Here is a 14,209-nt window from a genome sequence, read left to right as displayed (position 1 = left end):
GAATCCTGCTCTTGACTATTAGATCGAAGCAAGGCGAACGACAAAACACCTGCGCCTGTCGCAAGACCCGCCGCCGCCCAGGTTCGTGAGTGAGAGGCTGTGCGATGCCCGATGTGTGTCGACATACTCACAAATTGGCCTCTATTCACCACCAATGGTGTGCGCCACATATGCTGCGGGACCAAGGGCCTCGCCACCACATCGCGGCGCGCTAGGGCCAACCCCAAACGTGTCCACATGCTGCGGCACGGACGAAGCAAGAGCCTATCTGGCTGGCACGGGTCCACCGTGTCAGTCACGTGAGTATCACTCTTTGCTGGCGGGCCTGGGTGAGGCACGGTTCTTCCACCTTCCACACACATTCAGCATAATGGCCTCCGAGCAGAGTACGTATGAATGTAATAATGCCAGCCTATATCATGATTAAGCCTGACGGCGTCCAGCGTGGCCTCGTCGGCAAGATCATCCAGCGCTTCGAGGACCGCGGATTCCAGCTCGTGGCTATGAAGCTGGTGCACGCCAGCGAGGAGCACCTGGAGAAGCACTACAAGGACCTGAAGGGCAAGCCTTTCTTCCCGGGCTTGATCAAGTACATGAGCTCGGGTCCTGTTGTCGCTATGGTCTGGCAGGGTAAGGATGTCGTCAAGCAGGGCCGCACCCTGCTGGGCGCTACCAACCCTCTTGCCTCGGCCCCTGGTACTATCCGCGGGGACTTTGCTATTGATGTGGGCCGGAACATCTGCCATGGCTCCGATTCGGTCGAATCGGCCAAGGCCGAGATTGCCCTCTGGTTCGGTGAACAGGACGCTACGATCCCTTACACCCGTGCTGTGGACCAGTGGATCTACGAGTAAACGTCTCGAAGAATAGCATCTACTTTATTCGTAGTGGATTCCATTCACAAATCTTTTTCATCTGGTTGTCCTTGCATTGTAATGTGGGGCGGTCCGCACGGTGAACGAAGACGCATTAGTGCAAAACGTACAACATTGCTGGTATGCTATGTAGACAAGTCTGTATGACTGACATCCATTTTCTTGTATGATGGGGATGATAATCTGGCTTGAGTATGCTTACGACCGCATACACATGCATTCTTCGGCGTTTTGACCAAGACACGAGATGACGTTAAAGCTGGTGAAAGCAGCATCGTGTCTCAAGATGCCTATGCTGGCCACAAAGCATTGTATGCAAGTGCTTTCGTTACAGACAACTTTTAGGAATTAGCACCCACTTCTTCATGTTGCTATCTAAGCTACGCCGCAGCCCAATGCTCTATCCGAACAAACGTTTAGCATCTTAGAAAAGGACTTGCTGTTACAAATGCTATACGCAGTTACCTCGTCTCCATGTGGCTTTGTGCCTATATCTACATTCTTTATGGGGTGGGTATATACTAGCAGAAACACATATTTGCATTCGACAGAACAGACCTTCTGAAGCAAGGCACTCAATGTCTAGTCCTGTGGATTCCGTGTCACAGCAGTGTCCAGCCGAGACCACTATGGCCGTAGAAGTGTGTGGTGCTCGCTAAAGTAGAGATTAGGAAAGCGGGCCTGACAAGACGAGTACAGATTTTCGTTTGTATAGAGCATTTTCTAGGCACTATATATCCACTCAGGCAGTTTGGAGCACCCAATATCCCACAAGATCTCAGCAATCATGGTACGCTGTGGCGCGCTCATGGCAGGGCCGTGCGAGAGCAGAATCTGCGCAAGTACTGAACGACTGCATGGGATTAGGTAATCCAAAAAGGAAGGCTGGGCCTATGGACAGCTCCCTCACGAGCACAACACAAGACTGTCCAGGACATATGCATTCCACGACCTGGAGCTGTGCTGCACATGTGCAGGAATCATGGTATTCTTGGTATCAGGGGATTCTGTGCGTGGCCCCTGTGGTGCGCCTCGCTGCGCTGGGCTCGGTCGTGGATGTATATCCAACTTAACACTAACGATCACAATTGTGGAACATTGCCTGACAAGCTTGGCTTGCGCTCTCACAGGTATTACCACGGATGGGAGAGGTTGCTGAAGCAACCCAAGACCCCATAGGAGACTTTGGGTATCCGAAGCCAGGCCCCTATGATGTCTTTTTTTCCTGCACTCTTCCTTTCTTGGTGCATGGGGTCCTGATCGAACAAGGAAGAGAAGAGTGACAGTTTTGTGTGTGCTAAGTTTTGTGTTTGCTGAAAAGGAAAGCACATCCACTGAGAGCTTGCCTCGACGATGTGTGAGGGTTTCGGCCCGTTACCTCTTTGGCAGATGCTAGAATTTTTCAATTACCGAGCTGTACGAAGATGGCATGCTTCGACAATCTCGTCCTCCTGTAGTCCAGCCTTCCTCAGTCTGTGTAAGCTCGTATAGCATACCTTGTCAGGAAATCGCCCAAGCTCTCTGACTCTTCACAACGGGTCCGTAACTTTGTCGATGCGTTCAGGTCGCCTGATGCCAGAGAGCACGCACGCAGAGCGGCATCATGAGTGGGACCGTTAAGGTCCACCGGTCGCGCATATGTCCATGTCACCTCAACACGCTGGGAAATAGCATGCCATTGCATACCTTTGACACGACGAACCATGTCATCGACATCCTTCACAGCCCCTTCAAAGCACAAAAAGCCAGGGTATCCTAATTTCAATAAACCCCAGACGTTGAGTTCTGGGCACCATGTAGCAAACTGCTTACGCTTTGAGGGTGCCACGAGATGGTGGGACCAGAATAGGACGCGTTTCATGTCGCATTGAGACTGATATGCGGAGCGGTCCTCAGTTATGCTAAGTTGCTGTGCTGAAATTTGGTCCTGGTAGCTCATTTCCCGCTCCGACATGGCCTCCTGTAGCAGTGTGAGGACGTCAAACAGGGGATGGGGGATCTCGAGTGCCTGTCCTTCGAGAAGACGCGTCTGCACCATATCGGTGATATCATCGTGTGACACAAGATCACTGCGTTGAATCAGGACCGTCACTGTAGGCTGTTGCTCACGAGCATCCATTTTCGCATGCATGGACACACCTAGGGCCTTGTTCACGCGCAGGGCAACATGTACTTGCTGTATAGCAGGTGGCGTAAGCGTCGATTGATACTCTTGATAGGCAGACTCCCAAGACTCTTGTTCATCGATGGTACCTCTCCAACTGAACTCCTCAGGTAGGAGGCACGATCGAATGGCCAGGATGTCCTCCCAGAGCTGGTCGCCCATCGGTCTGTGCGATGCAGCGTCGTCGCACTCCACATCCTACTAGCATGGCCATCTACGAAGGGTCGCCGAAACGCATGGCCATGGCGTACGTAAATTCGTCTCATACACAGTTGGGCCGCCATGATTGTCTCCATGTTCACAGGTTATGCATATGTCAAGTCTATGAATCGTGCGAAGAAGAAGGAGTACATTACGATGCAGGCTCAAGCAGACGACGGAGGTACGTGGCCCGTGGCTTACGGAAGATATGCGCCAACTTCCCAAGCACGTCATATCAACAAGCACGAACAGTCGGCAATCATCGCCTATCCAGCAGCTTTATACTAGTCTAAAGCGTCAGTGGGAAAAGAAGGTAAATGGTGGCTAAGTGCTTTGTCATAGTGCACGTAGGTAGACCGACACCTGCGTCGCATGTGTTTGGACCTGTGCGGCAGATTTCGCGGACAGTACATGTAGCACGGTTGATAAAGACATACAAGACACTACGGCATAGAATCGGTGTATGAAAAGGTCATAGCTGTATTGCTTGCGCGGATTAAAGCAGCTTTTCGATCGCAGAAGCAATGTGAGCAGGCGACGTGGTCGGCGAGTAGCGCTCGACGACCTCGCCCTGGCGGTTGATCAAGAACTTGGTAAAGTTCCATTCTGCCGTTAGCATAAAGTACGTACTAATACCCTCCGTACCAAGGAAGCCCCGCTTGGCATGCTTCAGGAATTGGAACACCTCGTTCGCGTTTGCGCCGTTGACATCGGACTTGGCCATAATGGGAAACGAGACGCCATAGTTCTGAGTAAATGCACAATACGTACCAGCTGGCAAAAGCTGCCAATCGAATCATCATCGCCTGGTTCCTGCGAGGCAAACTGGTTGCTTGGGAAGCCAAGCACGATAAAGCCACGGCTCTCGTAGTCCTTGTACAGCTTCTCGAGACCATCAAACTGTGGCGTAAAACCACACTTGCTCGCAGTATTCACGATAAGCACGACCTTACCCTTGAGCTGAGAAAATTCAAAAGTCTTGTTGTTTGGCAAAGCCGCTTTCAGTTCGTAAAACGACACCATAGCAATTGAGCTGAGGCGACTCAGGGAAGGTGGCGCTATAAGTAACCGTTTCCAGCGCACGGACCTCCGCGGAACTAGGGCCTCCGCGGATCTATCAATCTACGAGTGACAGGCCCACAAGCGAACGACTTCGTTGGGTGCTACAGGGCGCGACCGCCAAACAGCCAGCTGGGAGTAAGCAGAGGGTACGTACTCGAAACAGGCCATAATCGTCCACTTGCGGTTCTCCGCCTCGGGGAACACGAGCGACCGCGGCCCATAGAACACTTCGTCGGACACCTCTTCGGCCTTGCGAGGGAGGCAATGCAAAAACTTCCAGTCAGGCTTGGCGCCGCCGCGGCGAGCGAGGTCTTCCGTGACCTGGAAGCCTTGGAAATCGCGTAGGCGCTGGTCCTTTTGGGCTTCGTCGCCCATTGAGATCCTGCCGTTAGTGGTGTAACGTACCAAGTGTCCGTCACGATAAAGTCAGCGTCACGCACGGCCCGCTGCGGATCATGCGACCACTCGATCTGGCCGGGCGTGTGCTCACTCGACAGATCAGCCAGGCCTTTTTTCATGAGATCCCACACCACAGGATCGCGTTCATACGCCGGGCCCTGGGGTGCCGCAATGCTGAGATGCAGGCCCAGGCGGGGATAGGTAACGATCATGTCGTTGAGGATGTTGTTCGAGTCACCCACCCATGCGACCTTTTTCCCAGCGAGGTGCTGCAGGGATGGCAGAGCTCTGTGCGCTGCGCCATCGAGTTCGAGCATCGTCAGCAAGTCAGCGAGAATCTGTGTGGGATGGAAACGACTGGAAAGCGCGTTGATGACTGGCACAGCAGACTCGCTCGCGAGGCCTTCGACCTCATGGTGTCCACCCACACGCGCCATGATGCCGTCAACCATAGAGCCGACAACGCGCGCCGTGTCCAGCAGACTTTCGTTGACGCCCAGCTGGATGTCCGAAGGCGCGAGGAACATGCCGTGGCCGCCAAGGGCAGCAACACTAGATTCACTCGCAACGCGAGTACGAGTGCTGCGCTTGCTGAAGATGATCGCGATCGTCTTGCGCTCTAACGAACGCTCCAGGTCACATACACCCATCGCTGTGTGCTTTGCCGTGCGTTTGAACTGCGCCGCGCGCTGCAAAACGCCCTCGATTTCATTCACCGAAAGGTGAGCGAGAGTAAGAAGGTTCGGAACGCCCGACTTGTTCGTCGATAGAGCACGGACCTGTGATAGTAGAGGTTTGTGTGGGAATGTGCGGCAGGCCCGTACCAAGAGCATCGTGTATGACTAGGCGCCTAGGGCCTGCGCTGGCCGGTCTGTTGCCAGGTATGTGGGGTAAGCCTAGTAGGCTCTGTCTTTTTTTCTCCCACAGCATCCCGAAACAGTGACGATGGCGCGTACGTATATCCGACTCACGCAAGGTGGAAACGCTCGTGAACTGGCGCGCGCGAAGAACCAGAAGAAGCAGGCTGAGATGAGCAAGGGCCGTAGCGACGATGGTCTTTCGGTGTCGCAGCGCCGCGAGCGCGACGCTGCCGCGCTGCGCGCGAAGCAGGAGGTACGTTCATTCAGCTCACACAGGCCAAAGCGGCGAAGAAGAACGAACAGAGTGCCTAGTCACAGTGCTATATGGTCCTGGTGCACATGGGACAGGCGCACTTCGCAGGTAGCATGCTCGAGGAACGGCAGGCGCGTGGGACCATCACCCCATGGAATCGTGAGGCGGCGCTGCCAGGCACGCGCGATGTCCGTAGCGTTCGGTAACGCCGTGGGTATCGAGAAAGACATCATAAGATGGTTGCGTGGCAGGGAAACGCCAGGCACCTCCATATGCACGATGGCCTGAACTAGGAGAAGTGACAAGGCGCCAGCAGGGAGGCTATCATCATCAAACCATACGTCAGTGTCCCATGTGCGCCCGTCGCAGCGATCCAGCGCCTGCGCTGCGAAGGTGGCGGGCGCGTGCGACACCGCATAGGACACCGGGTATCCCAAGAGCCAGCCACAGAGGGCAATTCCACATAGACGTGCATGCGGCGCATCACTGCGCAGGAGCATGCTGCGTTGTGAACGCTGTGCAGCATCCTGTAGGAGGGCCAACGCAACTCGCGCACTCTCCGGAGGCTCATCGAGCGTTTGTGTCGCATGCGCTGGGTCCACAAATAACGGAGGGTGCTGCTGTAGCGTATCAAGGACCTTCGTATGCACGAGAAATACGTGCCGCGCCGGCTCAAAGAGCACAAGCATAACGGGGAGGCGTTGCTGGGTGAGCCTAGCAACGTACCTGCTCGAGCCACGCGTCCCATGCAAGGCATTCGCGCCATGCGAGTGTGGATGCATCAAACAGCGTCGCTGTGCGCCGACCCTCGACGACGAGAGCAACATCGAGTGCCCAGCGCGCACTCGCGGCGCTAGGCTGACGGGAGCGTGTGCCCTGTGATGAAAGGAGCGAATGCCACGCCTGTGTCCAGTCGCTCCACGTCCATGGACGCGGCATGAATTGGCGCATTTTCCTCCACCGACGATGGCAGCGGGGCGGTCGCTGCGCCTGACGTTCAAGGGCGATAAGGTACGTGCCGGCCATTAATCCAGCCGAAACGCAAGCGATCCAAGAGCAGCGATGGGACGCGACCGCCAAAGCGTGCGCCTGCAAACGCTGATGAGTCTGATGCGGAAATGTATGGAGGCGACGACCAAGGTACGTGCAATGCGACTTGACGCAGCGTGGGTCACGCCTGAGACACCTGGCGAAGTGACGGGTCCGTGCTTCGTGCACCAGCTAGGTGAAAATGGGAGCGCAAGCGCGCTGAACTTTCATGCGCCACTTTCTCAGGTTGAAACGACCACGGTCGAGCCGCCGTCGCTGCCAGACGACTGGCCCGATGACGGCGCAACTCTAGCCGCCGCCGAAGTGACGCCGCAGACCATCTACCAGGTCTGGGTAGCAACGCAGCTTCCCATGTCAGATAAGTGGACGCTCAAGAGTGCACAAGGCACGTTCCTTGCCTGCGATCGGTACGGCGAAGTTACCGCGACGAATGAGGCGCGCGGTCCCCAGGAAGAGTGGACGCTCCAGCCTGTCGATACGGTGCCTAATGAATCAGCGCTTGTTGGGCCGCGCCGCGGCTTTGCGCTCCAGTCTCACTACGGCGGCTATCTGACACTGGACGAGCCGAAAGACGACCATGCGCGTCGGCGCCGCGTGCGAGCCGATGCGTCGGCGCCAACGGCGGGCGGTGTATGGGACCTGCGTGTGCAGTGGAAGTACCGGCATGCACACCGGCAAATGCAGCGCAAGAGCACGGCAGCGCCGGCGTCGCGTGCTTCGCTGCTCGACGAAGCGAAACTCTCCCTATCGCGCCAAGGCTGGACGGCTGGCACTACGGCGCAGCTTCCGCAGGAGTCGCGGCGCGAGCTACTACGTGCGCAGCGCGAGGGCCGACTTGCCGAGGCTATGCTGGATCGGCGCTCCAAGCTCAAGAGCGATAAGTATGCCAAGGTACGTTCTGCTACTTATACAGTAATCATCGAGGCTCTTCCGGGCTGCTGCCCGCCTCGCTAGTCGACGCGGCCGCCTGGCGCTTGGCCAAATGCCGCGCAGCTTGTCGGGCAAACTGGCTATCGCGCCTTTCGCGCTCTTTCTCGGGGTCCCAGAATGAGTAAACACGCGTTGCGATGCCGAATGCCTGGGGATAGATTTCGACTAGGTCGCCCTCGCGGACCTGAATGAAGGGGATCTCATGTGGCTTGTTCCCCTGCAGGTAGGCAATGAGGCAGCGGAGCACAGATGACTGTGCAATGATCAGCACATCTTCCTTGACACGCTCGAGCTCCATGATCACCGGCTCGAGGCGGATGGCCAGGTCGTGGTAGCTCTCAGCGCGGGGGAAGCGGAAGCCGTACGGGTCTTTGTCACGCTCCTCGCGATGGCGAGGAAAACGCGCGAGGATCTCTTCATCGCTCATGCCGTCAACAATGCCCGGGTTCATCTCGCACAAGCGGGATAGCTCAACTACCCGCACTCCGTGCTCGCGGAATGGTGCTGCAGTGCGCTCGGAGCGTTTGCGTGTAGAGCACCATACTTGCAGCTCGTGGTGTGAGGTGTCGATGGCCTGTAGCGGTTTTACTTGCTCGCCATTTGGCGCGATATACGACACGCTGTGTTCCTGCGACAGCGACATGTCGCTGCTTCTCGTCTTGTCGGGGTGTTGGCGCAGACTCATCACTAGCTGGCACAGTCGTTCTGCGTATGTCACGCCCAGCGACGACAAGTCGGCGTCGGCCTTGTACAGGTGCTCGACGAGCGCTTCGCCTGCCTGTTTCGTTAGTGGGGTCACATACCCGGGCAAAGTAGATGCTGGCGTCAGTCGCAGACACGTACATTCTCTCGCGGCTGTGCATATTCATAAGGAACAGAACGATACGATTCTGGAGGTAGCCATGCACATGGTTCACGACTATGCGTTGACCCAGGTTCAGCAGCTGCACATGGGGGCACGAGCGGTCTGTGATCGGCTCGTAGAGAATCTCATGCTGCGCGATACGCTCGCGCAAGTGCTGGAACACTTTGTCCAAGTCCCAACCTTCAAAGTCGGGGTTGAAAGTGTGCATGGACCGGATGTTGCGCTCAATCATTTCCTCGTCATCACATTGACATTCTGCGATGAGCGATGTACACGTACCGATGAACATGAGCTGTACATTCATGGCCTCAAAGCGCCGCTGCACGGCCGTCCGCCGCTCCTGGTTGCTATTGTAGGCGTCATACACAGCCACCTGCCCGCCATGCTCGAAAAAGCCCTCGATCTGCGCCTCAAGTCTTTCCGTCACCTGCTGATGCAGCTGCACCGTGTCGTTGTTCCGACGCTCGCCAAAGTAGTCTTGCGGTAACTGATCGATGCGCCCTAAGATCTCGCGGCGCGTGTTAGCTAGGTTGTACACCTGGCACTTGACGCCCATCCAGCGCAGATACCGCTGGATCGCATGCGCCAGATGGGTCTTACCGCGGCCCGGCAGTCCCACGGTCACGACGAGAATCTGACCGCTGTGTGAGTCGTATGCGCACGTACGCATGCCACAGACGTCCCGTCTGCGTAGCTGCGCGTCAGCCACAGTGACATACTGTACAGCGGTGGGGCCATGGTCGTACTAGTAGGATCGGCCGAATGTGTAAGTGGCTTGTGCATCGCGCACCTTGTCGTTCCCCATGAGTTTCACGAATGTGCTGCGTGTCCTAGCTGGCTCTGTTGGGGTCAGTATAGCCACACTTGCAGGGCTGCTTTACCTGTACCAAACGGCGCTCATTTACCCGTCGTCTTTCCCAGAGGGCTCCCGGACGATTGTCGACTCGCCCGAGGCGTACCATTTGCCGTATACAGAGCACCGACTCGTCACGCCCGACAAGATCCGCCTGCATGTGTATGCCATCACACACAATGACGAAAAGCCCCGCGCGACTATCCTCATGCTCCATGCGAATGCAGGCAACATGGGCCACCGACTGCCGATCGCTCGCGTGCTCTACCGTCGCCTCGGGGTTCATGTCGTGATGCTGTCGTACCGTGGGTATGGCCTATCCACTGGCAACCCATCCGAGCTGGGCATCCGTGTCGATGCGCAGACAGCGCTTGACTGGATTCGCGAGCACCCGGTGCTCGCGGGCACCAAGGTGATTGTGTATGGCCAATCGATTGGGGGTGCCGTATCGATCGATCTAGCCGCGCGCAACCCTCACACCGTGCGCGGCGTCGTGGTCGAAAACACGTTTCTGAGCATTCCGAAGTTGATCCCCTCGGTTGTGCCTTTTCTGCGCTACTTTGCGTTCCTATGCCGTGCGTACTGCCTACTAACATGCAGGCGAGATTTGGCCATCCGAGGCCTCGATTACCCAGCTTCGCCCCCAAACGCCCGTGCTCTTTCTGAGCGGCCAGGCTGACGAGCTTGTGCCGCCGTCGCACATGCAGGAACTGTACCGCCTGTGTCCCAGCACCGCGAAGGAGATTCACCTGTTTCCACAGGGCACTCACAGTACGTCACTGACACTCACACAGACGACACATGGCTCCAGGTAGGCTCCTACACTCACCCCAGACGAACTACTTTGACGTGATTCTTGCGTTTGCGATCAAGAACGGGTGGCTAAGTCATCCCTTTCTCGACACAGTTGACGCAGCGCCCGAGGCCACTACCGAGCCCGCTAAGGACGAGAAAGACGACGATCGTGCGTCACTTTTGTAGACTACATGGCAGGGCGCAGAAGCGCACGCACATAATGGAACAGGTAGGGCGCTAGTGTGAGACGACACGTCACGTACTAAAGTGCAGCACACCCACGATGAGCGCAAATGAGCGCATGGTACGGCGTGCTTGAAGACGCGCAATGGCAAGCTCCAGAGGCGAGGGAACAGCGGCGCCTATGCGTGAGTGCGGCACCACATACCTGCGAACATGAGGAGAAAGGGGACGGTCGACGACGCCGCCGCCCGGCGTGGAAAGAAGCAATCTGGGATCTATACACGCGTGGCCCCCGCTCTCGCGACGCCCAACACGGCGCGTGGCATGCGACGATCGCGCGCAGAGGACGGCGACGATGAGGAGAATGACCTCGCCTTGCTGGTTCGTACGGTACGCTGATGCAGTCGAAACGCGCCCGCATAGATACCCCATCGTCGAGTGAGGACGACACTGATGCCGATGCGGAGGTGGCGCCACAGCCTCGCGACTCAAATGGCGAGGCGGGCGGCACTGCGACCACCCCGTCGCTGCCCTTGCCTGTCGATGCGATGGGCGTCATTGAGCGTGTGGACATGATCAATTTCATGTGTCATCGGCACCTGAGCATCCGACTCGGTCCTCGCATCAACTTTATTATTGGTCATAATGGCAGTGGGAAAAGCGCAATCCTCACTGCCATCACGATTGCGCTCGGCGGCAAGGCCAACACGACGAGCCGTGGCAGCAGTCTCAAAGACTTCATTCGCGAGGGCGCCTCGGCCGGTGAGGTCCGTGTCTTGCTGCGCAACCACGGCGCCGATGCCTTCCGGGCAGACGTGTATGGCGATGCCATTACCATTGAGCGACGTCTACATGCAGATGGCGGCGGTGCTTGGAAGATCCGCTCAGCGGATGGGCGCGTTGTGTCGACAAGACGTGAAGAGCTTGATGCCATCTGCGACCATGCCAATATTCAAGTGGACAATCCTATGAACATTCTCAGTCAGGATGCAGCGCGGCAGTTCCTTGGCAGCTCGCAAGCAGAAGACAAATACAGCTTCTTTTTGCGGGGCACGCAGCTCACGCAGCTGGCGCAAGAATATGAACTCATCCAAACCAACATCCAGCGCATGCGCCGGGCTATGACTCTCACCGAAGACGCACTGCCAGACCTTGAACGCGCTGCACGCGACGCCAATGCACGGTGGCAGGAGATAGAGCAGATGCGCCGCGCGCAAGAAAAACTTGACGCGCTCAAAGAGGAGCTGGTATGGAGCCAAGTCATTGCCAAGGAAAAGGAACTCGCCGGTGTCGCTGAAAAGCTCGAGCGTACGCGTGCCAAGCTTGGCGCTCTAGAGCGGCGGCGCGGGGACGATGCCGCGCAAGCTGCGTCGCTGGACGACGTGGTGGCTGAGCTCGAGCTGCGCAGTCGTGAGAGTCATGAACGTGAGGCGCAGCTTAAGGAGCACCGCGCGCGCGTCCTAGCCGAGATCAAGGAGCAGCGCGCATCTCTTGCGTCGTGTAAGACGCAGGAGCGCCAGCTGAACGAGCAGGCGGACCGCATCCAGCATACCCTTCGGCAGCTCCAGTCGCAAATCGATGTCGAGGTCCGTCGGCAGGCGCAGGACCGCCGCGCCGTGCGTCAGGGTCAGGAGGCTCAACGCGATGCACTGGTGCGTGAGCGACTGGATACAGAGCGGCGCCTAGTCGCGCTTGAACAGGCGGCGGAAGACCTCGTCCAACAGCGCAGTGCGTGCCAGGCAGACCGTACGCGACTTGTGTCAGCGCGGCAGGTGATGGAGGAAAAGATGTCGCACCTGCGCAGCTTCTTGCAGCGGTGCCGCGATGCGGAGCGTGACCGAATCACGGCCTTTGGCGGCCCTGACATGCCTCGCGTCATGGCCGCTATTGATCGTGAGACCCAGTGGCGCGACAAGCCAATCGGCCCTCTGGGCATGCATATCCGGCTCACGGACCTGACATGGGCACCGCTTGTGGAAAGTGTACTGGCCGATCCGCTGAATGCGTTTATCGTGACAAACCACGACGACCGCGCGCGTCTCGCGCGCATTTTGCGGGCGTGCCATGCGACGAACCAGATCATCACGGCTGCCCCCGATGCGTTCGACTACTCAAGCGGCGAGCCGGATGCATCCGTGCTGACGATGCTGCGGGTCATGGAGATGGACGACGTGATTGCACGTGTGCTAATTGATGCTCAGCACATTGAGAAGAGCGCATTGGTGCGCGCTCGTGCTGCAGGCGATGCGCTCGTTAGGCAGCACAAGCGTAATGTTCAGCAGTGTTACTCTGCCGATCTGTTCAAAATCACAGGTGGCCCGAAGGGCAGCTCCACGCAGACGGTGACGCGGTACCAAGGCGCGCCACGCTTTGCACGCGACTCATCTGCGCAACGGGCCGAGGCTGAGGCAGCGTTGGTAGCGCTGGATCGCCAAGCTGCCGAGGTGGATGCACAGCTCGTCGCGCTTACCGATCGCGAGCGCGCGTGGCGCGAGGACGAGCGCGTGCGTTCTGACGACATGGCACAGCACCGGCAGACGCTGCGGGAGTTGCGGCGCCGCATTGCGCAGATCGAGGACCAACTGCGCGAGGATGAGCCGGCCAATGTGGCTGCGCTGGAGGAGGCACGCGCGGAGGCCGAGGAAGACATGCGGCGTGTTCGGGCGTGTTTCCAGGAAACCGAGGCGCAGAAGGAGGCGCTCGAGGCGGCTCTTGTGGCACCTCTCGCGCAGAGTGAAGATCTGCTGGCGCAGATTGACGTGGTCGAGTCAAATATGCGCAAGGAAGAGGAGGAGCTGCAAACCAAGTACACGGAGCGGGTCCGACTGCAAAAGACGCAGGAACACTGGACACACCAGATGCAGTTGCAGCAGGCTGCCATGGACGAGGCGCAGCACAGTGAGGCGGCGCTCGCACGCCTCATTGACGTACGTTGGCGTCGCTCACGACAGACATGGACCGTCACGGCCACCGAATATTGTGCGCGTGTCGAGACACAGCGCACGCCTGAGGCGCTGGAGGAGGTACGCGTGTATGCTAACGCAGCAAATTCGTCTTATGGAGGCGCACATGGCCGCTGCGACCGAGCGCTCTGAGTTGTCTGTCGAAAGCGTCGTGCGCGAACTGCGTGCACGGAACAAGGCCTTTCAGGACGCGAAGCAGCAGCTGGAAAATACACGCGCAACAATTGCCCTATTGGATCGCGCGATTCAGCTGCGGCTGGAAAAGTGGCACTACTTCCGCCGGTTTGTAGCGGTGCGCGCCCGTGCCAACTTTGCGCTGCATCTGCAGAACCGCGGCTTCTCCGGCTCGCTGCATTTTGACCATAATGCACAGACACTCAAGCTTCGCGTACGTTGGTTTTCTGACGGCCAGGTGCACACCGGTGACAGTACACAGCCTATGGACAAGGACCCGAAGGCGCTCTCGGGCGGCGAAAAGTCGTTTGCGACCATATGCCTGTTGCTCTCGCTGTGGGAGGCTATCGGGTGCCCGATCCGGTGCCTCGACGAGTTCGATGTGTTTATGGACGCAGTTAACCGCCAAGTGTCGATGAAGATGATCGTATGTGGCGCGGCTAACCCAGGTCGATGCAGCGCGCGCATCGGTTGGCGTGCAGTACATTTTGATCACGCCGCAAAACATGGCGAACGTATCACTGGGCCCGTAAGTCTCCACCTGCTTACCACAGCGACGTGCAAGTCCATCGAATGCAGGAC

At 57.6% G+C, this 14,209-nt stretch overlaps 6 protein-coding genes across 6 annotated transcripts; 4 read left to right on the top strand and 2 right to left on the bottom strand.

Annotated features, from left to right (window-relative positions):
- Positions 1-419: 419 nt before the first annotated feature.
- MSY001_2089 (uncharacterized protein) lies at positions 420-854 on the top strand (the record flags this gene model as incomplete). Its single annotated transcript, XM_018883925.1, has 1 exon — positions 420-854. The coding sequence occupies one exon, from the start codon at positions 420-422 to the stop codon at positions 852-854; it is 435 nt and encodes a 144-aa protein (XP_018740636.1).
- A 2,882-nt stretch (positions 855-3,736) lies between these two features.
- MSY001_2088 (uncharacterized protein) lies at positions 3,737-5,534 on the bottom strand (the record flags this gene model as incomplete). Its single annotated transcript, XM_018883924.1, has 6 exons — positions 3,737-3,846; positions 3,871-3,988; positions 4,012-4,273; positions 4,408-4,431; positions 4,457-4,684; positions 4,708-5,534. The coding sequence occupies 6 exons, from the start codon at positions 5,532-5,534 to the stop codon at positions 3,737-3,739; spliced, it is 1,569 nt and encodes a 522-aa protein (XP_018740635.1).
- A 1,402-nt stretch (positions 5,535-6,936) lies between these two features.
- Positions 6,937-7,745, top strand: MSY001_2087 (uncharacterized protein; the record flags this gene model as incomplete). The annotated part of the gene is made up of 2 exons (XM_018883923.1): positions 6,937-7,678; positions 7,732-7,745. 2 exons carry the CDS (start codon positions 6,937-6,939, stop codon positions 7,743-7,745), a joined length of 756 nt encoding a protein of 251 aa, XP_018740634.1.
- Positions 7,746-7,780: 35 nt separating this feature from the next.
- On the bottom strand, positions 7,781-9,329 carry MSY001_2086 (uncharacterized protein; the record flags this gene model as incomplete). Its single annotated transcript, XM_018883922.1, has 3 exons — positions 7,781-8,572; positions 8,598-8,914; positions 8,939-9,329. The coding sequence occupies 3 exons, from the start codon at positions 9,327-9,329 to the stop codon at positions 7,781-7,783; spliced, it is 1,500 nt and encodes a 499-aa protein (XP_018740633.1).
- A 133-nt stretch (positions 9,330-9,462) lies between these two features.
- Positions 9,463-10,327, top strand: MSY001_2085 (uncharacterized protein; the record flags this gene model as incomplete). The annotated part of the gene is made up of 2 exons (XM_018883921.1): positions 9,463-10,087; positions 10,113-10,327. The coding sequence occupies 2 exons, from the start codon at positions 9,463-9,465 to the stop codon at positions 10,325-10,327; spliced, it is 840 nt and encodes a 279-aa protein (XP_018740632.1).
- Positions 10,328-10,888: 561 nt separating this feature from the next.
- On the top strand, positions 10,889-14,160 carry MSY001_2084 (uncharacterized protein; the record flags this gene model as incomplete). Its single annotated transcript, XM_018883919.1, has 4 exons — positions 10,889-13,417; positions 13,442-13,513; positions 13,536-14,054; positions 14,077-14,160. The coding sequence occupies 4 exons, from the start codon at positions 10,889-10,891 to the stop codon at positions 14,158-14,160; spliced, it is 3,204 nt and encodes a 1,067-aa protein (XP_018740631.1).
- Between the last annotated feature and the right edge of the window lie 49 nt (positions 14,161-14,209).

Source organism: Malassezia sympodialis, genomic scaffold (assembly GCF_000349305.1).
Source record: "Malassezia sympodialis ATCC 42132 genomic scaffold, msy_sf_9, whole genome shotgun sequence".
Lineage (NCBI taxonomy): Eukaryota > Fungi > Basidiomycota > Malasseziomycetes > Malasseziales > Malasseziaceae > Malassezia > Malassezia sympodialis.
This window is presented reverse-complemented; position numbering and strand designations above follow the sequence as displayed.